We start from the raw sequence: 25,038 nt of genomic DNA, 5'->3' as shown, positions 1-25,038 counted from the left end.
TACAAGTTAAGGTGCCTGGTTGGCATCTCTAGGGAAGGCATTCTGTAACTGCGATGCCACCGCCCAAAAAAGCCTTTTCTCCAGTAGCTACCAGTCGCTTCACACTTGGCGAGGGCCTCTGAAGAGGCTACAAAGCTTACAAGCTCTTCACAGGCAGGAAAAACACAAAACAGAGAGGTGGGAGAAAGGAATGCTATGTGTTCATGAATTAATAAATAATAAAAATGAATGAATTTGAACGAACTATTGTTTCCTCTAGCTAAGTTAATGAAACCAACTACCCCGAGTCGCCTGCATCGCCCTTGCGCGCCCTCCGCCTCAGCTGTGCAGGGACAGCTGCCCAGGATAACCATCTCTGAGCGAGCAGCAGCCGCCATGCTCCAGCCCAGAGCGACGCGGCGGCCAATCAAACTGCTGCCTCCGCGGCGCCAATGAGAGGCGCGCAAGACTGGAGAACGAGGCGATTCAGGAAGCGAGGCATCCAATAGCAAGTGCTTCGGTCGCTTTTCTGACCTCCGGAGTGGGAGCTCTTCGCCGTTCCACGGATGCCGCAGGAAGCGCCGCTCCAGACGTGCGGGGGGACACGTGCAAAGCGGCGGGGAGTTTCTCCGGCCTCCGTCTTTTCACGCGGGGAGCCTCGCTCCGCTCCTGGCGGGAGTTTCCTCTCAGGGGTGAGTAGCAGCAGCTGCAGCAGCAGCAGCAGTAACAGCACCACCTTGAAGCGGGTTGTTTATTGTGAGAGGAAAGAGGTTTGCTTCCGCCTTCGGTAGTTTCCCCTTAGAAATGCCTCCCCTTCTGCAGGAGAAAGTTATACAAGCCTGGCTTTATTCTGCCTCTTTGACCTTTTCCCAGGTCTACCAAAAAGAAATATATTGTTGGGGCTTTCCTTCCTCCTTGGCGGTAGGAGGGTCATTGTAATAGAGGCGGGCTCGTTTTATGATGTCGTTTACTCAGTACCTGGGAGATGCTTGCAAAGTAGTCGGGTGGTTCTTAAAAGCTGACAAAAATTGCAAGTCGCCTCGCTGATCCATTAGGTAAAATTAAACATCGTTATCTCTCTATTTCCATCCAAATACAGCCGATGTATAATGTCTTTGTTACAACCAACTAAAAACGGGTCACAACAGTAGCGAGCGAGCAAGCTTTTAAGTTGAGCAGAGCTCTTCGCTCTTGGAGGTTCCACACACAAAATGGCGAGAGAAAAGATGCATCATTCCATGGCTTTCACCTGAACTTTGCTGTTGCTTCGTGTTAGCTCGATTGTTACCAAAGGGGCTCACTGGGTGAACTGCAGAAATAAATATAAATTATTGGTATAATTGCAAACAGAAGCGTTTTCAAATTAAGGCAGGTAGCTGTGTTGGTCTGACGCAGTGGGGGGGGGGGAATCTTGTCCAGTAGCACCTTGGAGACCAACTACCTTAAGTTTCTTCTGGGTATAAGCTTTTGTATGCCTACACACTTCTTTGTTTGCACACGAAAGCTTATACCCAGAACAAACTTAGTTGTCTCCAAGGTGCTACTGGACAATTTTATTTACAGTATTTCAGAAGCGTTTTCAACACACACAGGAACATCTTTGCTCTCCCCTGTAACGTTGCTCTGAAGAAAATTCTGGTGAACTCAAAGGCTTGCTTTGCTACTTGATGACGTGTTAGTTGGTCCTAAGGAATATATTATACTATTGTTGACTTAGAGTAATATTTATAGAAAGCTTTAGAAGGTATTATGCTACTTAAGTAATTCTTACACCAGTCCTGTAAATTAGATCACTTTTATCAACATTCTCACGTTGTGTTTTGGAGCCTAGAGGAAGCAGCTTGGATCACTTACTGAATTCATAGTATTTATTATTTTCTGTCTTCTGCAGGTTTCCTGTCTGATGTGAAGAACAAAAATTGAAACACACATTTGGTTTGGTTTACTGGCCTCAGTAGGTGGATATTGGTACCATCTGTGGGGAGAAAGACCTGCCTGTAGGCTGATATGGCACTTTTGCACTTTAGGATCCCAAACAGTTTTTTGGAGAAGAGAGGAGGCACTTTTGCATTGAAGCTTTTGTGTTTTGCTCTTTCTGTGTTCGTTTTCTGTGAATTTTTTATTTATTACGTAGTTATAATTCATTGTCACTGGCCGCAATTGAAAGCTCAGGCTCCAAGGGCTACTGAAAAGACTTCCAATTCTGTCTTGAAGGCTATGTTTTTATCAGATACTCATTTACTAGGTGAACTCAGTGGTCACTGGCTAGACAAGCTGAGAAGGTAAGAACTAAATATCAGTAACAGGCAGCAATTTATTGTAAACATATATTTTCCAGTTGGCCTCTGCATGCATGAAACCAGGGTTATGAACCACTAAATACCCGTGACTTGTTGATTATTTACATGCTAAACCATTCATTCATATTTGAATATTGCCAAAACTTTAGTATATATCTATTGAAAGAAGTGGATTTTTTTTTTTACAATTTGATAATCATAAGCTATTACTCACCAGAGTAACACACCAGAACCAAAATAACATAAAAAGCGCAGGTATTCTGAAATGGTTTTAATGAGTTTTATACTGTTATCAGAAAACTGTCTTAAATTTGAGAATCCAGAATTGTTCTTGTGGTAATATTTGAAGTAATACTCATTTTGCATTTCTTCGGCTCTGCAACGTTTTGGGGAGCGCAATGCAGACTGTAGCATGGGGTTAAGTTGAGCTGGTATAAAGCATGCTAGATCCAAACTGTTCAAGAAGGAGCCAGGGGTATTGCTGGCTGAGCTGGCCTGAGGCTGGCAAAGGGGAAACAAGCCTTTAAAATAGAGTTTGACTTATACCTTCTTGCTGGCATAAGTTTCATTGGGTTGCCAGGACACATGACTGAACTCAACAGAGTTATAATTCAGCATAAGCCTCTTCCCCCATTTCACCTCTCCTGGAATGGCACAAGTTCTACTGGTTTCAGTTAGCCCTGTATTAGTTGGGATGAGGGAGTTATGCCTCCATATTTCCAGTTGAGCCTCTTATACTAGTGTAGTCTGGCTGAGCTGGGAACTTGCTGGCTGAGCCCAACGGTCTGCCACGTTCTAACTTGCTCATTCTGACGGATCTAAGGTTCAGGTTGCATCCTAATTGAAACTATTTTTAATACAAGATGTGCTGTGATATAATAATAATAAGAAGTCTTTCATCAGCCTATTTCTAAAGCTTCTTTATTTGGACTGGTCGTATAAACATGGATAAAAAGAATGGAAATCCCCTTGGTAGCAAAAATCGTTCGAAGTCTTACCAATTAAAATTGGTTCCCAACTGATGGAATGGTAATATCCTGACTATTGCTAAGCTAAAATATAGTCTTTAGAGTTCACACAAATAATTCATGTTCATTCACTGTGTTAGATGAGGTAATGACTGGGTGTAGTCAGGCTTGATGGTTATTTGATCTCATGATGGCAAATTATACACTTCCAGTATTCTACATCTCTCTGTGTGTAGGAAAACGTGGCTAAAGCAGTGTTGTTGTTTTTTGCTATCAAGCTGACCAGATACCTTGTATGCTTCAGTCCAAGTAAAAAGGAATAAAAAGTGCACAAATTGAAATTGCAAAATTTCAGCCTCTGAGTTTTAAAATAAATTATGCTGACACAAAGGTCAGAGGCGGATTTAGCGGTGAGGCACCTCAGGGGAATGGAAGGTGAGAGGTGGTGGTGATGGGAAATTTTAGTGTCACACAGGGCACCACTGAAATTTGAGACCCCCATGGTCTGCCACTGCAAAGGTTCAACCTAATGGTTAGAAAACTCAGTAGAAATGTATGTAAAATAATCCATATTTAAACTTGCATCACTTGGAAATTATATGAAACCCACTGACCACTAACCCGTACATATTTCTAGCATTCATTCAGAAGGATCACAAAATCTATTACTTACAGTCATGCCCTGCAATACAACCACATCTCTTCAGACTTAAAACATTTACCTTAGGAACTACAATACCCACCCAGTATAGTGGAGACAAATCAAAGCAAAGCAGGTCAACATGGACAGATTGGTACAAGTGCTTATAATATTCACTTAAGTATGTTGAACTGATACCCCTTTTTATTCTCTTAGGGAATGGCAGATGGAGAGAGCCTTCCAAACTGCTCTCTGGCTTCTGCAGCCAGAAATAGTCTTTATCCTGGGTGATATCTTTGATGAAGGGAAATGGAGTTCTTCCCAGGTTGGTATTGTGTGAAACATTAAAGTGTTCATGAAGCAAAATAAGATTTCATTGAAAGTGTTTTGCACAAAAGAATGAGACCAGGAAACTAATATAGTTCTTTTAAAGCTTAGTCATCTTTGCTATCAGGTATCCTGATCAGTAGCAGTTAAGTTAAAGAACTTGGAAGTCATTGGGCTCTTAATTCTGCTTTACTAGGTAGCACATTGGACTATGTAGTTCCTACAGGCATATTTGACAAGTACTAGGCAGTTGCTTCAGTGCTTTTAGGAGAGATCTGCTAACACAGATATGTTATGCTTTTTTTGCCAGTAGTTCCTCGTGCTTAATTTAAGACGAGGTGAGAGATGCATCAATAATATGTAGGCATTCATCAGCTAGCAGTAAGCTACACATGGGATCAGTACAAATATTTTCTGTCCATAGCAAAGACGAGTGAGGAAAACCTAGATTGAACATTGGAAACTTCTTACTGTGGGTCAAATTAGACCCACTAAAGTTCCTAATTTGGCCCACAGGGCCGTTTTAGCCAACTATGACCACCTGTGTGTCACATTTGGATTTGAAACACCAGATGAAAGTGCTTCCCCACTCCTGACCTAGATAGAGGCTATTTGAAAATGTATCTGCATAGGTTTTTTATTGTTGTTTTTGCTGTTGTCAAGTTAAAACTAGGTGAATGTGCTGAGTAGATTATTTTTGCGTGTGTGTTAAAAGCTGAGGGTTGAATTAAACATTGCACTGTTCCATCCATGCAGGTATTCCAGCTTGCCATGAAAGTCCCCTGCACTGTTCTGGGGGTTCCCCCCTGCCAGCTCCAGGGCCAATTTTGTAAAATTGGGAGCCCTTGTGCAGATCTTGTGAAAGGTTTCTTTAGGTGAATCCCACCTTGGATTTCCACTCAGCACATTATTTAGAACGCTGCAGCTGTAGGAATAATAATAATAATAATAATAATAATAATAATAATAATAATAATAATATAATGATAATAATAATCTTCCCATCTGCCTGCATTGCCCCAGTTACTCTGGGCGGCTCTCAACAAACATTAAAAACACAATAAAACACCAACCATTAAAAACTCCACTGAGCCTTCAGATGTCTTCTAAAAGTCAAATAGTTGTTTATCTGTTTGACATCTGATGGGAGGGTGTTCCACAGGGTGGGTGCTGTAGTTTCACATGTTTCAGTGGAGGAACCACCAGAAGACCCTCGGAGCTGGACCTCAGTGTCTGGGCTGGACAATGGAGGTGGAGATGCTCCTTCAGGTATACAGAGTATTGGTTTAGTGAGTCACATGACTGATTTAGCATGCACAGAGATTCTGAAAAGCAATTTATGTTGACTTAAGCAGTTAAGGATTGTGAGAATCTATCCTTTGTCAATATTAGTGTCCAGTTAGTCAGTACCCTTATTAGTGCCCAATTAGTCATAACCCTTATGCAAAAAGAAATGTGGTGCTATATTCTGATAAATGTTACTGGGTTACTGATTTTTTATTTTATTTTAATATAGGTGGGGTGGGGAGTCTCTGGCATTCAGGCAAAAGAAGATGCTTTAGGCACTTCATGGTCCAAGAGGCCATTTTCCCTGACCCTCACCTGGCATCAAATGATGGATGTAGGACAAGTGGAGATGTGGCTGCAAAAAGCAGGACTCAATTCTTCATGCAGCGACTGATGTGTGAGGAATTCAGTATTGCTTAGGAATATTTCCACGGGCCAACTTTGACAGATGGGTGAGGTGGTCTGCCTGTCAAGCACATGACCTCGGATGATTGACACGTGGATGGTCCTGCCTATGTCAAAGTTGCCCTGCTGGGGTTGAGGAGAGAAAGATTGCCCAGTGTTCACATTACTTTGATTTATTTATGTGGGCTTAAATGCATTGTTGCAGGTCACTTATTGACTTATTGCAGTATTAACGCTGTACAACCATAATATGCTTTTAACCAGCTCACGGTAACAGTAATGACATATTGCTGTTACTGACAGTAGAAATATGGGGCAAACTGCAATAACTAATAATAGTTATTTAAATTGGATTATATACAGTTAGAACCTTTACATTTTCCTGCAGGCCTGGTCAGATGATGTAAGACGCTATCAGAAAATGTTTAGGCATCCAGCCTCTGTTGAGCTAATTGCTATTGTTGGCAACCACGACATTGGCTTTCATTATGAGTGAGTATTTTTTTTTTTTTAACAGGATGCAGTACTGAGATGGGAATTGTCAAAATGAGAAGAACGTTCCATTATAAAACTAAATGCTTTAAGATAGGTTTGAATCTATGGGGGGGGGGAAACATATTTATTGGACACATGCAAAATCATACAGAGTGTTCCTTTGTCCCTTCTTATGCCTGTGCACATAGAGGGCTGGAGGAGCCTTGCTCCATATTCAGTGTTAACATGCTTCAATCTGTTGGTAGCAACAAGTGTGCCATTTACAGTGGTACCTCGGGTTACCTATCCTTCAGGTTATGCGATTTCGGCTTGCGCACTGCGCCAAACCTGGAAGTACCGGAATGGGTTACTTCCGGGTTTTGGCGCATGCGCAGAAGTGCCAAATCGTGCTATGCACAGAAGCGCCAAATCGTGACCTGCGCGTGCGCAGACGTGTCAGTAAAGGTAAAGGTAAAGGTACCCCTGCCCGTACGGGCCAGTCTTGACAGACTCTGGGGTTGTGCGCCCATCTCACTCAAGAGGCCAGGGGCCAGCGCTGTCCGGAGACACTTCCGGGTCACGTGGCCAGCGTGACATCGCTGCTCTGGCGAGCCAGAGCCGCACACGGAAACGCCGTTTACCTTCCCGCTGGTAAGCGGTCCCTATTTATCTACTTGCACCCGGAGGTGCTTTCGAACTGCTAGGTTGGCAGGCGCTGGGACCGAGCAGCGGGAGCGCACCCCGCCGCAGGGATTCGAACCGCCGACCTTTCGATCGGCAAGTCCTAGGCGCTGAGGCTTTAACCCACAGCGCCACCTGCGTCCCAGGTGCAAATGTGCCTCCCGCACGGATCACGTTCGCAACCCAAGGTTCCACTGTAGTACTTACACAGCACTGAAGTCAAGTGTTAGATACATACCATAATATGCAGCTGCTGTGGACTTAAGTTGTAGTATTGCAAGTTTTCTCTTAAAAACGTTTTTGAGGGAAGCTTCAATCCACTTCCAGCTAATGCACCACTTCTTCTTTTAATGCACTTCTGAAGTGATGCTTCCTGTTTTGTTGTTCTGCAGCAGCTCCATTGCTGCAAGTTGAGTATAAACGTGGAACATGTTGCCAGGGCACTGGGGAAATGTTTTGCCCATTTCAAGCATTCCCCAAATGTCAACAAATTAAGGATAAGGGGAGTGGAAATGAGTGCAAAACCTTTTAACCCAGCTGTATTGTGGACATCAAGTCTTCACCTAGAGTGATAATCCCTTTTGCCTAAAAGGATTCTCTTTTCAGCATCAGATCCTGTGTTACTAGCTGATTGTGGTGCCAGGATTGCAGAACACTTGGTGTAGTTTCCACCCAGCTGTTCACACTCTCAGTTCTTTGCCTGTTTTCTTTTGAGGACAGGTTTTAATACTGAGCTGTCTTTAAAGGCCATATACTACAAGCAGCTAGATCAGGAATGTATATGTTTTCCTGCCCTCCCCCCCAAGAAGTGAATTTACCATATAGGACACACTTTTCCCCCTCCAAAAATGAAGGGGAAATGTGTGTGCGTCCTATGGAGTGAATGCAGGCTCCCTGGCTTCAGCGATAGCAACGCGAAGCCTCTGAAGCCTGCGCTCTGGAGGCTTCGCGTTGCTTTCGCTGAAGCCAGGAGAGTCTGGTCTTTGAGGCTGGTGGTGGGGGAAAGCAGCGCTCCCCCCCAGCTCCACAAGCTCGGTGGAAAAGCCCGCAGGATCCGCGCAGCCTTTAAAGAGTGCGCTACTCTTGGGGGCTTTTCCCCAAGGAGGGAGAAGGGACTGACTGGCCAAGTCAGTCCCTTCTCCCTCCTGTGGGCTTTTGGGGGAGATGGGGGAATTCCCCCACCTCCCGCAATAGCAGGGGGGTCTGGGAGAAGTGCACAGGCTGCGTGCAGCTTGTCTGCTGCTCCCAGAGCTTGGGGGGGGGGGTGTCAAATTTTTTCCTTGATTTCCCCCTCTGAAAACTAGGTGTGCCCTATGGAGCGAAAAATACGGTATTTGCTTCAAGAAGGAAGTGATTTGAGCCCTGACTTGTCTGACATCCAGGAACTGGCAGATAAATGGAAGAATGCAACAGCAGGACCATGTGTATGAAAGTCTGTCAAAGGGAAAAATGTGAGAAATGAAAAACAAAAAGCTGGTGAAAATAAATTGCTATGTTGGCCTCCAAAATACACAGGCGCAAAATGAAAACTAGTTCAAAACCAAAATCTTGTTAACATTAATGATGATTTTTGGAGAGTAGCAGTTGTGAGAATTGTGTGAATTTTGAGGCATTCAATGCTCATTGGAAAGTCTGCCCCACTGTTGTGAAGCACTTTTATAAAGGAACTGCGACGGACTGTACTTTAAACTAACATTTAGATACACACATTATCTGACTGAAGCTTGATAGTTAGCTTTTTAAATTAAAGCTTCAGAAAAAAGATCACTATAACTTATTTTAAATTAAGTAGATTTTTTTTAAATTTCACACAGAATGACGGAATACAAGTTGCAACGTTTTTCAGAGGTTTTCAATTTCACTTCAGAGAAGCTGATTACTCGGAAAGGGATAAAGTGAGTCCTTTTTTTTGTTCACTTGCACTGCACCTTAAATATTTATTTACATTTTGTATCTGCCATTGGCAGGAAGGTATCAGTTTTAACCTTATGTGGGGTGTAAATTCATGAAAAGGTTGAAGACACTTGTCCAAGTTGGTCTGCAGCATTTGTATCGTAAGTACATATTTAGGCTTCAGTCTTGCACATCAACCTAGGAATGAGTCCTATTGTGCACTGTTATGTTCAAAAATATCATGCATATTAATATAGAGGACGGTAATGGAACTTAAAACAATATCCATTTTGTTTTGTGCTAAGGGATCAAAGAATCATCCATAAGGAGAAGGTTGCAGTTTCAGTTTTCAATTGGTTGGAGGTCCACACTGGCGAATAAGCATGTGCACACATAGCTCACTCCCCTATGCATTTTCTCCCTTTCCCACACATGCATGTCTTCCATCTTTCACCAGCTTGGTTGGCACCTATCCCAAGTAAAGAAGCAATTACTAAAAAGGGGAAGGAATGTGACGTTCCACCTTTTCCACAGTGAATGCATTTTTCCTAGGTGTGATTCCCATCTTATGTGCAGCGTGTCCTTCCTTGTATCTTTAGAAATCCTGCACCTCCCTGATGTGACCCATGGAGATAAGATTGGGGCCACATGGTTGCAAGGAATGAGATGGAAAGGTGAAGAATCCCTGATTTGGCCCAGGGTTGCCAACTCCTGTTGTAAGCATATAAAATGATGTAGAATACTACGCCTTTTGGATCGTCAGAGTGGCTGAATTTAGGGCAATGGTTTGAGAAAACACTGCACTGCAGCTGGAGCATGTACCAAACAGCACTCTGGATTTGATGCAGGATGTCTACCTTGTTGAGTTTTCCTGATTTTGAGCATGGAGCTGCTTCTTACTGCAGACATACTGCACATCGATGTCATTATTTCTTCTCTTGTACTTGTAGCTTTGTTATGGTGAACAGTGTTGCTCTTGAGGGTGATGGCTGCATCATCTGTAAAACTGCAGAAGCAAAGCTTGCAGAACTCTCCCATCAACTCAACTGTTCACTGCAGGTAAGGATAGAATTACCTCACTGGGAAGCTTCATCCGTGTATATTGAGGTGCTCAAAATAATCTTTCTAAACTGGCTTCTGTTTGTGATTTATTGGCATATATTGTTTTTGCATACATTATTTTTATGTGTGACTTTTATTACTGAGAAGTTCAGTTGCTCTAATGTGTGCATGGAGTTCTTGCATCTCTCTGCCTTCTCACTTTATATAAGGATGTGCTGTTTCTCTTAATGCTTGGAAACTTGCTTCCTCCATATAACAACAACAACAACAACAATAAATTATATAAATTATTTCTACCCCACCCATCTGGCTGGGTTTCCCCAGCCACTCTGGGCAGCTTTCAACAGAACATTAAAAACAGAATAAAACTTCAAACATTAAAAACTTCCCAGAACAGGGCTGTCTTCAGATGTCCTCTAAAAGTCAGATAGTTGTTTATTTCCTTGACATCTGATGGGAGGGCGTTCCACAGGGTGGGCGCCACTACTGAGAAGGTCCTCTGCCTTGTTCCCTGTAATCTCACTTCTTGCAGTGAGCTGAGGCCGTTTAGGGCTTAAAGGTCAGCACCAACACTTTGAATTGTGCTCAGAAACGTACTGGGAGCCAATGTAGGTCTTTCAGGACTGGTGTTATATGGTCTTGGCGGCCACTCCCAGTCACCAGTCTAGCTGCTGCATTCAGGATTAATTGCAGTTTCCGAGTCACCTTCAAAGGTAGCCCCACGGGAGATAACTGGAGCATGCACCACTCTGGCGAGACAGTCTGCAGGCAGGTAGGGTCTCAGGCCGCGTGCCAGATGGAGCTGGTAGACAGCTGCCCTGGACACAGAATTGACCTGTACCTCCATGGACAGCTGTGAGTCCAAAATGACTCCCAGGCTGCACACCTGCTCCTTCAGGGGCACAGTTACCCCATTCAGGACCAAGGAGTCCGCCACCCACCTGCCCCGTCCCCACAAAACAGTACTTCAGTCTTGTCAGGATTCAACCTCAATCTGTTAGCCGCCATCCATCCTCCAACCGCCTCCAGACACTCACACAGGACCTTCACCGCCTTCACTGGTTCTGATTTAAAAGAGAGGTAGAGCTTGGTATCATCTACATACTGATGAACACCCAGCCCAAACCCCCTGATGATCTCTCCCAGCGGCTGCATGTAGATGTTAAAAAGCATAGGGGAGAGGACGGAACCCTGAGGCACCCCACAAGTGAGAGCCCAGAGGTCTGAACACTCATCCCCCAGCACCACTTTTTGGATACAGACCAGGAAAAAGGAGTGGAACCACTATATAACAGTGCCCCCAGCTTCTCTAGACAGTCCAGAAGGATGTCATGATCGATGGTATCAAAGGCCCCTGAGCGATCCAGCAGAACTGGGAAACAGCTCTGTCCCTAGCCCACCAGAGATCATCAGCCAGTGCGACCAAGGCAGTTTCAGCCCATGATGAGGCCAGAATCCAGATTGGAAGGGATCCAAATGGTCCGCATCCTCCAGGGATGCCTGAAGTTGTTCAGCAGCCACCCTCCATTAAAATGAATATAAAAACATTTATGGGTGAAGTATCTGCATGGCATTATAAGAGCCAGCATCCCATCACTGAATTAGGGCATGTAAAAATAGTGATTGTTGCAAAGGTAATTGCTTCAGCTTTCATTACCTCCACTCTCTTCACTTCTGGGTGGTAGTATTTGTTATTAAATTCCATCATACCCTTTCTCAGAGGAACGTAGTGCTAAGCCAGTACTTGAAATCATTATGGACTGGATGAAGGCCAGTAAACTGAAGCTCATCCCAGATAAGATGGAGATGCTGTTGGAGGATGCTTGACCATAAGAGTGCCATCCTGTTCTGCATGGGGTAACACTCACCCGGAAGGACCAGGTTTGTAGTTGGAGGCTACTTGTCACTAGAGGTTCAAGTGGCTTCTGTGGTATTCCCTGCTTCCACAAGTTTAGGCTGGTGCATCAGCATTGTTCTTCCCTGCTTACAGATAACTGACCAGTTTTCCATTCCCTGATAATTACTAGATTAGATTACAGTGGTACTTCGGGTTACATATGCTTCAGGTTACAGACTCCGCTAACCCAGAAATAGTGCTTCAGGTTAAGAACTTTGCTTCAGGATGAGAACAGAAATTGTGCTCCGGCGGTGCAGCAGCAGGCCCCATTAGCTAAAGTGGTGCTTCAGGTTAAGAACAGTTTCAGGTTAAGAACAGAGATCCGGAACGAATTAAGTACGTAACCCGAGGTACCACTGTACTGCAGTTTGCTGTGTGCAGGATTTATTTTGAAAATTCAAGTTAGTACAAAAATTAGGCTGGCAATTACTAACCAGGATCATATTCCACTGAATATGACCCGGGTTGGCGTTTGGGGCGCAATTCTAAGTGGTGATGATTATCTGAAGTGTGGTGACTGGAGAAAGGGCCTTCTGTGTTCTAGCACCATTTGTGCAATGCCATCTTCAGTGAGGCTCACTGTCTGGCAAATCTGATGTATTTTCAGCAGACCAATTTGCTTGGTCTTTTTAACAGTAAACTAGCTGCAGACTTTATATTTCTTGTTGAACCTTAGGCTGTTTAACTGCTGCTTTCTGCTATTTGTCACCCAATTGTAGTTGTGTGTGTGGTGTTATTCTGTTGTAGTCCACTTTGTATGGTTTAGCCATTTTTCTATCTATCTCTGATACATCCGCTGTCTCAACACTGTCAGCAGTACTTTGTACATGGTAGGCACATCTTGTGTTAGAGCTTCTAGGTGGGGAGTTGTCTTTCCATAGACTGGACCTACTAATTTCTCATGATTTTTCCTGAAAATAGCCTTCTTCTATTTGCTCCTCTATCGTGCGATATAGGATTGTGTACAAACACTTGCTTGGTTTTTGTTGACAGGAACAAAGTCAGTCCACAAAAAGGTGCAGCGATGTAGACAAGCTCCCACCTTCAGCTCCAATTCTATTACAGGTGTGTTTGTGTTGGGAAATGGGTCATTTTTGCACTTTTATTTAGCGTAAATGCATTATTGTCTTGTTAATGTGCTGTTTCCTTCTTGGTTTTAATCCCTTTCAGCATTATCCTCTTTATCGAAGAAGTGACGCAAAATGTACAGGGGAAGATTCAGCTCCTTTGGATAAAAAGAATTACATCTTTAAAGAGAAGTACGATGTGGTTTCAAAAGAAGCTTCTCAAAAGGTATGTTGAATGTGTTCTATCTTTGTCAAGATGTGTACTAGCAGCCCTGAAAGGCTTGCCTATTTTGTTAGCAAATTGTAATTTTATTATTATTGCTTAACGTCGTGTGTATCAGTGAACAGGGCACTTGGATAGTCAAAGAATCTTAAGAATGCCATGTTTCTTATTTATTCTCTCCCACTCTCCCCCCCCCCCCCCGTCATGCACTGCTTGATCCATTCTTAATTTCATTGATTTCTGAGCTATTCTTGTAACAATAGTGTTTGTAACGGCGGCTTTTTACTACCATCAAAATAAAACTGTTTTTCCTTGTCTAATGGCATTCCTATTTCTGGTCATAAAAGAGCATACTCAAATAAGGCTACTAGAAATATAATGCAGCTTCTGCAAAGTATGCACAGAAGAGTGCAGCCTGTTATGTTCAGAATCAGTCAGGAAGGCTGCATGAGTCTGCTCTTGAGTCAGGCTGTGCATTTGGTACATGCATGAAGTCCTGCCTTAGCTAATCAACCCCCTCCTTCACTCATGCAGTTGGGGATGATCATGTTCAGAGGATCCAACTGAACTGGGTAGGAGAGATTGCTGGAGCCAACCCAAGGAAAGTAGATGTTTTGATCCTTAACCGGTTTGTGCTCTGGAGCTGAGGTGCAAGGAAAGGCTGGGCAGGTAGTCTGTAGTGGTTGTCAGGCTGCTGCAACTGCATGCTGGTTACTAGGCCTTGCCCAGTGAACCAAGAACCCAGGGTAAGAGCAGACCTCCTTCCTCCACCTCCCCTACTCCAAGCTGTGCTCCTGTATGTGTGATCGTTCCCTGCATTATTTGAGAGCATCTTACTGCATGTGTGGGTGAAAACTTGTGCTAGCATTGACTTAAAGAAATGAAGGGGAAACTTGAAAGCAAAGTAAAAATATATCAAGCTGTGTGGCACTTTTCTTTTTCTTAAATCAGACATTTTAAAATGCCAACATTGTTTTACTCTCATAGCTGTTATGGTGGTTTCATCCTCGGCTCATTTTGAGTGGTCATACCCACAGTGCCTGTGAAGTGTTGCATAATGGGAAAATCCCAGAAATCAGTATTCCGTCATTCAGTTGGAGGAACAGAAACAATCCTAGTTTCATAGTGGTAAGTTTAAATAGTTTTTATTTTGTCAGATAATTTTTCATAATATAAATCAACATAGCAATCAGCTATTTTCTCAGACTGATGCTACCTGTAAAAAAGCAAAACAAAACAGCTCCTCCCATCCTCTCCAAAAGTACACTTAAGTTGAATACAAAGCACCCACTTTATAAAGCACATACTTGCGTAGCCATCCTGCTTGTATAGTGCAAAGTATTTTTTTTTTGTAGGTTTTACAAACATGTCTACATACAAGCTATATTTAGTATGTTTCTATAAAGAGGATGCAGTGTAAACAATTGGACTGCAACAATCATCAGTAGTCTGCAACAAACAGTATTAAGACTTGTTTTTGCTTAGCTGATTTATCCACAGGACCAAATCTTTTCTGCATGGTTCTTCTGTCTTTCAAAAGTGCAAACTTACTATCTCATAGGGCAGCAAAATTCTATCAGATGAACCTAATTCACAGTTTGCTTACTTTGGGTATCCTAGATTACAACTCTAAATAGATTAACCTGAAGCACAAAAAGTTTCCCAGTTCTAAAACACATTTAAATATTTATTCTTTTCAAAAACCAGTTCTGTGCTAAGTTTACTTTTTCAGCCTCTTGTGCATGGGGGAAAGCAAATTGGTTATAAGTTTTAGTTCATAGATGAAAGTTATTCCTCACTCAGTAAGTAACACAGTGTTAAAACAGTTGTACTTGGAAAGCATGTTGTCTCCCTAATTTTGTTTAGAGTGTTTACTTACCAGATAATCCAGTTTACTTCAGAATATCATGTTTTCAGCAGTTTGAGGAGTAGATGGTATCTGACTGTTGGCCTAGATTACCTGCAGACCAGTGATCCCTCCCCCAACACTCCAAGTATTATTAATCTGGCTTTATCTCGTATGCTTTGTCACCCCACATACTTAGTGGCCACCATCCAACACAATTAAGCACCTTTAGCCTGCAATCCTACATAGTTATGTGGAAGTCATTCCCCAGGTCAGCGCCAGTAGGTGCTATGCGGTCTGAGTAGCTGCCCAGCCAAATAGCAGCTGCTGTGTTCTTTACTGAAAAAAAAAAAAAATTTCAAATGGCACAAAATAGTCTCAAGGCAGCTCAGTGCTTAACAAATGGAATATCTAACATAGGTTTTAAAGCTGTCTGCATCTCTTATCCACAGGACAGTTGAGAGCACTGATGCTATGAGAGAAACTGAACTCTACCGTTAGTATAATTGTAAAGCATACAGGCTCCCAACCACTTGCCCCATATCTTATAAAATGCTGTTTTCCTTTCTTTCTCAGGGCAGTATAACACCAACCGACTTCTCTCTCTATAAGTGCTTTCTTCCATTCGAGAACACAGTTCTTACTATCTACTGTGCAGCAGGAGCTGTGCTTTTGGTCCTCGTACTAGCTCACTTTCACCCTCTCGTTACCCCTTTTCATTTTGTTCAGCGTTTAATCACTAAATATAAAGCAGTATGAAGAGTCAGACACTTGTAATCGGTCACTGACACACCAAAGCTAAAGAACAGTCCATCAGACTACATTCATGCCAGCAAATGCGTACTTGAATTGCTAGCCCAAAGGCAGGTTGCCTTTACATACAGAAAGTCCTATACAGTTGATATGACTTATACTACAGGGTAAGTTAACTGAATGCTTCATGCTGTACAAAAATATTGTATTCTACAATCAAATGAATCATTTTCTTGCTAAAGTTTTTGTATCAAATATGTATATTAAAAGTTTGTAACTGTACACTATAAGTCCTACAAGCCTCCTCTTGTGTCTGCACTAGTGTCCTATGCTGCTTAGAGGCTCAGTCTTTCTAATTGGAAATAATTTTAAAGTGTTATTGCTGCGAGACCATCTGGTGTGGTACTTCTTTTCCTTGATGTAGAGTTATTTTACAATAAGATATTACAAAAAAGGGCTATTGGGAGAAGTAGCTTACTGGCCTCAGAGAAGTCTCCTTGTTTTAGGTTAGATGTAGTTTTCGATGGCAGTCATGTGCCAATCATCAAAATCCTTGCCTAACAGGCTTGCAGAGGATTGGCTAACCAGGCAGAAAATTGAGGACAAACCTCTTAGATCTGTAGACGTATTATGTATCCCACTGGCACGTGCTATGATGTCTGGCTGAAATTAATCTCTGGAATAGAAGGCAAGCAGCTCCTTTCTCTTCCCACCCCCATATTTTTATATATAGGCCTAGTGCGTCATTGCAATAAACCATAGCAAATGATTTACAGTAAATGCAGAAATTTCTCCTCTAGCATGAATGGGAGCAACAAACCACAATCCCCTGTGTAAACTTGAGGATTGTTGTTTATTTTACTCCCAAACCACAGAGGGGAAGTCAAGGTTTATTTCTTGGCTTACCAACTGTGGTCTGTTCATAGAGAAACAAACCACAATCCTCAAGTCCACATGTTACACTAAGCCAGGTCTGTGATTTGTTTCTCCTGCTCACTTTGTGGCAGGAGCCATCTTTGTTACAGGTAAGCTATTAACTATGGTTTACCATGATGGGCAAATGCAGTAAGAGTGAAAGGCCTGATGCTTGGTATTAGTGATGCACTTTATGGGAAATGGTGTTGTCACAATCTTGCATTTTGATCCTAAACACTTGTGTCTTTCTAACGTTTTGGAAACATGCATGGTTAGCATTATTGAAAAATCATTAAAATATATCCAACTAGCAGTTTCAGAGTGGAACTAAAGTGTTGAAAAGGCTCTTAGAAAATACAGTACCTAGAAAGATTACTAATGTGACCCCTCTGCAGAGTTACAACCACAACATGTCTGCCCAGTTGTCAGGGAAAAACGGCTGGGCTTACATAAACAACAAACATGCTATCCTCCTTTAAGAATTGATTCACATTGGGTGGTTGAAAATATTTCAAAGAGTAATTTGCCTTTAAATTTAAAGCAAAGGATGAAGATAATCCAAGAGTTACATAATCTATGAAGGTATGTAGGCTAACACTTCTAAATTTTGTTATTGCAATTACAAATTTTAAACGTTTGTACAGGTTACCTTGGACACAGGAAACTATGTACTCCGACATAACACCTATGTATAAAATATAAAAGCAGTGTTATAGTACTGAGAAGGACATGCCTTATTGCTACTGCAATTCTTGCTTTTATATTATACTGTACCACAACTTATTTTGTGAATGTCATTTGCATAAATTATTCAAGTTTGAGATATATCCACACATTGTGATTCTACAATATTTAAAATAAAACCATTTTCTAAGGTCTCTTTATTAAGAGAAATAAAATTGTCATCTTGTAATTCTCTTAGGCCAGACACAAGGGTTAAACCTTTTCTTCTTTCTTCCAATTTGCACAATGAAAGCGGCTGTTGCAACAGAGATTGAAGAGCCTTTATCTAATGGTGCTTCTACACATTCACAATCTGCAATTGTGAAATTGGCTATGAATGACCAAAGAATTACTGAACATAGGTTTTTTTAAAGGTAAAACAAAATCCTTGGTTTCCATGAAAACACCAGGTTGCAATTTGGACACTTGAATCAATTTCAGTGTTTTAAAGCTAAGACTGAGAAAGGCATATTTGCTGCAACATCTGGTGGCAGTAATAACTTACTTTCAAAGGTATATGACTAAAATTTGCATAATTTATATATTTTTATACTAAAGAGCATTTGTTTTTATATAAACCAGAAAAACCCTAAACTCTACAGAGAAGTTTTTTACCTTCAGTCACTGCTGCAGGTAAAGTTGACATCAAGCTGTACAGCGCAATCAAAAACATACTTACATCTTAGCTCGTTTTACAGGTACAGCCATAATCAAGGCACAAAGATCTTCTACAAGTATTTATCTTCAATAAAATTGTACAAAATAATATTACACTTTACAGTCTGTACAATATAATAATAAACCAGCAGTAAAACAAAAATAATATATATATTATATATATATTATATATATAGGGAGAAGACTGTTGTCCAAAAATGATCTAAAGTAGTTGGATCATTTGTGGACAGAAGAAACAAAAGTGAGGGTGAATTTTCTGCCTAGATGCAAGTAGTCTGAAAAAGTAGCTCTGAATTCAAATGCCTGAGGTGTGTAGAGACTCTTGGCTCCAAACCTCCAGAAAAATTGCTCATCTTCCCTGTGCCTCACTATCTAGTCTATTTCCTGTGCCAATAATGGCTTAGAAGAGGAGGTCACCTTTGTCAGCTGACCTGCAACTCAGTTATGTTAAAAACTGTGACTAATATTGTGGTGCTGCTACATCACGCGTGTATATATCCTCAACAGTATTTCACAACCCTAAAACAAAGTGCATTATTCTCCCCCCACCCAATCTATCAAGTACTCTTCAGCGTCACGGTAGAAAGGAAACCCATGCACACTGCAAGTATGACATGGTGCCGCCCAACTAGCAGATACCAGCTTGAACAAACCTGCTGGGGGGGAAAAACAACTAGCAGGCTATGTCCAATTAAAAACAAAACAAAAATGCAACCAAACCTAAGGAAACAGAGGTAGCCAAAGGCCTTAGTGGAATGACACAGAAGTGGCATATAAAAATAAAGCACACACATCGTCCCATAAAGCATGAACTGGGTTGAAAGGCTAATCAAAGTAAACAAACTGAGGAGGCAGACGTGTATCTATATAGCATCTCCCTCTTACTTCACATGAAGAAGTCGGAAAAAAAGATGATGTTTAAAACCACAGGCTCCATGGTGTTCTCAATTACAATAGTTCATACTGCCGAAGGTGCATTCTCTGAATGATGTCTCTACAGTCGTTGAACACTCTGCGGATGTTTTCTGTGTCAACTGCACATGTAAAGTGGGGGTAGCAGTAATGCTTTCCATCTCCAGTCGCCGTGCTTATTCTCTGCAGGGGGAAGAAAACCAATACAGGCTCAAGACTTGAAAGGCACAAACTGTACCTGCCATTGGGCAGCTATCAACACAACAAAGTGCTGCTTTGAGAAGTGGAAGGCAGACCTGGAGATGGCAAATTGTGCGTGTGTGTCCAGTCTAAAACCAGAAGGTTACATGAATTAATCTTAGTTATCTGGTTCACACAAATGGGCTGGAGGTGAAAGGCAAGTCATTCTAAAAGGAATACCAGATAGAAGACAAAATAATTCTACGCACTAGACAGGTGACCAGGCATGTTTTCCTGATTTATAAAACGGGGACATTGTTGATTAATAATTAAATAACAGCTGGATTTCAAGCTGTTACGCATTTTCTATAATGTTCAAAGATTATACTAAAACTCCTTTCGGGTCAAATGAGTTTATCGACAGTAAATTAACACAGCCAGTCAATGTTTTTTAAAGTGTCACTTACTAAAAATTCATCCCGGATAAAAAACTTTGCTCTTGTAACTTTGGGGTCTTCTCCTGCATCTGGCGTTGCTGTTAGGAACATTAAATAAATAAGTAGTAATGACATGTAGATGTAAAAAAGGAAAGCATGGTTAAGGCAGATTAGATAAGCATGGGCAATTTACTGCCTTTTATGTATCAGTACAATTTTATGGCCAATACTGTCAAATGTAAGAACATTTATTAACTTAAATAAAACTAACCTCATTTCACACACTTAATCCCCAGAACTCCCTGAACAAGGGACATTCCTTGCAATAGTAACATTTAGGTACATCATTATCTACAACTTATACTTTCATCATTGTAATATACATCAGCTAAAATATTCCCATGAGGGCAAATGCTCTCTTGATTACTGTCTAACCAGTGGTGACTGGTGCTTTTTGGGCCAGTAGGGCATAACGCAGGGAGGTCAACAGTAGGTGGAACCAGATCCAAGGGCAGGTAGAGACCTTTGTATTGGTTTGAGTTCTATAAGGGCAAAACTGAGTCTGGAGGAGGAGGAGGAAGCAGGCAGCCTTTAGGGTAGTTGTGAACAGGGTAGGAGGGCTTGGCATCAAGGTGGGTTTGTTGGGGAAGTGCCCTAACACGACGCAATATGGTGAGGAGCTGGAAGAAAGGAATTGCTCAACAAAGCAACAGTTGTCTGAAATAGGAAGAATAATACACAGAACGCATTAACATTTAAACAAGATAGAGAATTTGCTCCCAGGCTATCTACATTTTGGTTGTGGCAATGAAACCTTCATACATGATTCTCATCTGGTGTAGTCACATGGAATGCTCAGTAGTTCAAGGAGCTAAGCAGTTTTCAGTCTAGCTTCTCTTGAGTATTTGTTACTTTGGTGGAGTTTGGGAAAAGAATCTGGAAATTAAGAAACCCAAAGGGCAGGAAGTCCAGAAGCAAGAAGGCTAATGAAAGAGTGAAAAGCGGGCAAGGGACTGAGAAAGATAAATATGACCAAAAATTAGGTGGAAAATGAGAGAAAAAACTTACTGAGGCAAAGGGAAACTATAGAAGGGCTCTGAAGGAACAGTGATTAAGATAATGTGGGAGAGTAGAGGATTGTGCAAGGCACCACAAGGGCAGGGATCTACAAATCTGACCTTGATAGTCAGCCAAAATTTGTGCCTGCCAGTGGCCCCACCCCACCTCTGAGGGAGGTGCTGGGCCTTGTTTCTGATATCGTACTGACCTGCAGAGGTATTCTGAAATGTGGGGACATGGGAAGCTACTATTTGTCCCTGTCAGTATTGTCTTCGTTGACAGGCAGCAGTTATCCAAAGCTTCAGACAGAGGAGTTTTTCTAGTCCTACCTTGAGATATTAATGATTGAATCTGGAACCTTTCGCACTACAGAACTATGGCCCTCTGAAACTGCATGCGAAGTCAGGAAAGAACTACCTTTCTGAGCTCTCCAAGTTTGGGAAGAGGAAGGAGTTTGCCAAAAAGGTTGTCTGAGGCAGCAGCTGTTAATTGCTTCTGTCATGACCATGTCAGAGCTGCAGAGGGGACTGGCGTATCTTGTCAGATCTTCTGCTCAGACCTGCTGCAGCAGAAGTAGTGGGTGCTACTGAGATACCACCAATCCTGAGGATGGTTTGCAGCTCAGCCCAATTGCTGGACGTTTTCACCACTCTTTCCTCCTTCCCTGCTGGTTTTCCTCTCTTAGGTGACTGCCAAGCAAGGCCACACTTCCATCTGAACTAACCCAGCCTACTGGTTGTCTAAAGGTTTATTAGTGTTACTTGGAACAAAATATATCTTAACTTCTGCGTTGATATATTTACTTTGATATATATGTTATTTAAGGAATTTATGCATGACCTTAAAGGAAACCAAAGATTACCCTACCTACTTAATCACAATGCAGATAAGAAACTCACCATCTTCAGGTACAGTGTAACGTGTGAATTCAGGAAAATAATCTTCAATTTTAGACTTCCCTGCCAAGACTTTTTCAGCCAGCATATCTTGTTTATTCAAAAACAAAATGATAGAAATTGTCCGTAACCACCTGCAAAGACCCACATGTTAGAATAATCTCATACAAACATCATTCAGTGTCCTAATTTCCAACAGCAGCCAGTCAGTTGCTTCTGGCAACGCAGAAGCAAGGCAAGGAAGCTTGGAAGCGGGGGGGGCGACTTGCCCCCCCATTGAAGGGGCCTGGCATCACGTGATGCGTCCTGCTCCCGCCTGCTGCACCCAGTGGTGGTGGTGGATGGGGAGCACAGAAAGTGATCTTCACTCTCTGCGTATCCCATCCCATCCCAGGCCAGTGTGCCAGTGCTTACCTGGTGGCAGCAGAGGATGGAGAGCTAGAAATGCTACATACTGTTCCCCCTTCCCAATATAGTTGCTCTGTTGTATGGGAATTTTACCTGTTGTTCCAGATACTTTTGAAGAGGTCCAGGGACTCCCGTAATCTGTTTGTGTTGTTGTCTTCCCTTATGACCATGTTGTAGCTGCTACAGGCCACGACAAAGATAATAGCTGTGACATCTAGAGGAGAACAGAACACCCAGAGAATAAGATTTTTACTGTGTTGCATTCATTGCCACAGTAAATAAACATGTTTTATGATGGTATTTATATAAATGCAATCTAGGATATACAGACAAAATGGTAAAGATTTCTGAAGGTTTAGAAACTCAGATCAACCTAAATTATGTCCACTTACAACATAAAATAAGGGGGCTGGAAACATTCTTAGAACATGTAATGTGAATATATTACTTACCATTAAAACACTGGATCCATTTTCTTCTTTCATCTCTCTGACCACCTACATCAAACATGCTGTTGAAAAGCCAGAGGGTGTTACGTTTTGGCATGCACAAGGAAAGTTACACTTTGCATGCTATGTTGTTAAACTTCCAAATGAAATGGCAGTATTTATTTCATGAAAAAAGGGACATTACCTCAGAGCTTCCCGAAAATGTTTCATTTATATACTAACAGATAGTTGGGGAAACACAGATCCGTTGTGAAAAGGGCGGGTGGGGAGTCTGGCTGAGAGTGCAAATTAACAAACATGTCTCAAAGGCAAGACCCAAGATGCAACAAGAAAGTGGGCCAAACAAGTCTACTGAGAAAAAGGGCAAGCATCCTCTATCTCAGGCACAGGCAAACTCGGCCCTCCAGATGTTTTGGGACTACAACTCCCATCCTCCCTAGCTAATAGGACCAGTGGTCAGGGATGAGGGGAATTGCAGTCCCAAAACATCTGGAGGGCCGAGTTTGCCTGTGCCTGCTCTAGTGATTCATAGGACAGAAGGAATTAACTTGACATTCCTACAATACTTTTACAAGGCTGAGAAAGTTATTCAGCTTTACTAGAGTTTTATAAGCACTGTTTAGAATGTAATCATTTTGAGAGGCAGCATATATTTTAGGCCTAAGAACATTCCAGAATATACCAAAAATTTCAAATGGGTAAAAGTATTAAAATGGTTCATTGGAAATGTTTCATTGCTGCAGTCAGACTAGAAAAAAGTATTAACAGCAAACATAGCCTAGATGTTAATTAAATTTCTCTTTGTAGTAGCTATCATTGCTTTTGGAGGTATCAAATATAAAAATTCAAAACCCAGGGATTTTAATGTGCTATTTGAATTAAGGCTCGTGAAATAACACTTCCACTCTTTCATTATCATTATATAAAGCCTTGGAAAGACCTCATCTGAAATTTGAAAGTTCAAGGACCATAATTTACCGAAAGAAGTAAATAATCAGCAGTGGCTTGTGCGACAAATGGAGCTGTTGTATACGTTTCAAGTTTTGCTCTTCTCTTGTGCAATCCTGCTGCAGCCCACCAAGGTTATTTGGGAAAAAAAATGGTTCTATAATTTTTTTAAAGTCAATTTGGTCGCCTCTACTTTACCATAATGACAAAAATTACAGATTACTACAGTACTAGTGTACTCACTGAAAGTTTACTTTATCTACTTGGAATCTTGTCTCAAAAATCCCCGATGTCAAAACCCTGCACCTCAAGAGATCCTGGAAAGGAAAAACAGAATCAGAAGTATGTAGTTTTTTGGTTTAAAAATGCACTTGTTTATACTAGGAGTACAGGAGTAGCCAACATGGTTCTTCCAGATGTTTTGAATGACAACCCTCATCACCCCCGACTCTTGGCCATTCTGCTGGGTCTGGTGGGAGTTGTTTCCCACAACATCTGGGAGGCATCACATTGTCTACCCTGGACTATACAATTTTAACTGATATATATCAACATTTCAGGGCAACTGATGCACAATGTGAATTGACACAACTGTTTCATCAGCTGGCTCTCTCTTCTCGGTAACTTCTCAAACTGCACAGTTCTTACCATATCTGGCTAAATTCCCTCTGAAAAGGCATGCCTTTGTGTCTATGCCAGACACCAGGATGGCACGTGCCTCACAATTAGCAGTGAAAAGGGCTGATGTGTTTTGCTTCTTGGGCATCAGGAAATGCAAACAAGGAGTCGGGTGATATTTACTTTTTGATACTGGCCAGGATCTGAAGACCTGCTTAGAATCAAGCAAGGTGGAACTATTTTACTTTTGTTCTTTGAATGGCTGCCTCCACCCCATAATACAACAAATTGTTTTTAATGTCTCTCCTCCCTCCCCCGCCCACAGTTTCAAAATCAGTCTGCCACGTGGCATGAAAGGGAAAAGTTAAAGCCCCTGTTGTTCACAAAAACTAAATTCACCAGTCGTGGATGAAGGACTAGAGCAATTCAACAAATGATCTACGTTCTTTCTGTGATTGTGATCTCTGAATTTTAAGGAAGCAAACATGACAGAATTAACTCATCCTTCATCTGAGACATTCCCCCCACCAAACGGTTTAAAATTCGTATATTTAAAATTAAATACTATGGGTTGCATCCAGTGGTGTCTGTGCACTCATGAAACAAATCTACCAGTAGAACAGGGACGGAGGCAATTTTTTGAAGCCTCTTCTGGAGCAGGTTTCAGTGGCATAGAGCATGCAAGGGAAATACCAGACACTGCATTCCTGTTCCACTGGCACGTTTTATTCTCTCAGCAGATGGACACCACTGGACGCATTTTTTAAATAAAAAAAATATGAAGATGACTTACAGTTCACAGCCAGTTGTTTCCCACTTTACTCACCTGATCTGTGGGTGTGTAATCAATCAGACTGACACTGTCTATTCTTTCTAGAAAGCTGAAAGAAAACACAGCTGTTAACCATGGAAAATCTAATATATCTAAAACACCCAATAACAGCTGCCTCATCCCCACTATTATTGTGGTACATATGGTGGGTAATCTAAGAAACATGGTTAAAGTTGCAGCC

The 25,038-nt window shown here is 41.8% G+C and overlaps 2 protein-coding genes across 7 annotated transcripts in view; one reads left to right on the top strand and one right to left on the bottom strand.

The window, feature by feature from the left end:
• The first annotated feature begins 462 nt into the window (after window positions 1–462).
• Window positions 463–16,092, top strand: MPPE1 (metallophosphoesterase 1). Its single transcript, XM_083746807.1, has 10 exons — window positions 463–671; window positions 1,871–2,261; window positions 4,104–4,212; window positions 6,295–6,398; window positions 8,876–8,956; window positions 9,905–10,013; window positions 12,907–12,978; window positions 13,084–13,206; window positions 14,191–14,331; window positions 15,626–16,092. Exons 2-10 carry the CDS (start codon window positions 1,987–1,989, stop codon window positions 15,806–15,808), a joined length of 1,197 nt encoding a protein of 398 aa, XP_083602933.1. The 5' UTR covers window positions 463–671; window positions 1,871–1,986; the 3' UTR covers window positions 15,809–16,092.
• The window catches only part of GNAL (G protein subunit alpha L), a 171,929-nt gene continuing 161,223 nt past the window's right edge, over window positions 14,333–25,038 (bottom strand). For all 6 annotated transcript variants that reach the window (XM_083746799.1, XM_083746800.1, XM_083746801.1 and 3 more), the window contains 7 exons: window positions 24,852–24,906; window positions 23,651–23,724; window positions 22,463–22,521; window positions 22,104–22,224; window positions 21,606–21,736; window positions 19,678–19,745; window positions 14,333–19,213 (listed from right to left, as the gene is read on the bottom strand). In XM_083746799.1, coding sequence (XP_083602925.1) covers window positions 19,067–19,213; window positions 19,678–19,745; window positions 21,606–21,736; window positions 22,104–22,224; window positions 22,463–22,521; window positions 23,651–23,724; window positions 24,852–24,906 — 655 coding nt within the window. In that variant the 3' untranslated portion in view covers window positions 14,333–19,066. The remainder of the gene's footprint in view (window positions 19,214–19,677; window positions 19,746–21,605; window positions 21,737–22,103; window positions 22,225–22,462; window positions 22,522–23,650; window positions 23,725–24,851; window positions 24,907–25,038) is intronic.

Source organism: Podarcis gaigeae (genome assembly GCF_964106915.1).
Source record: "Podarcis gaigeae genome assembly, chromosome: 7".
NCBI lineage: Eukaryota > Metazoa > Chordata > Lepidosauria > Squamata > Lacertidae > Podarcis > Podarcis gaigeae.
Note: the sequence above shows the minus strand (reverse complement) of the source record. Positions and strands in the feature narration are given on the sequence as shown.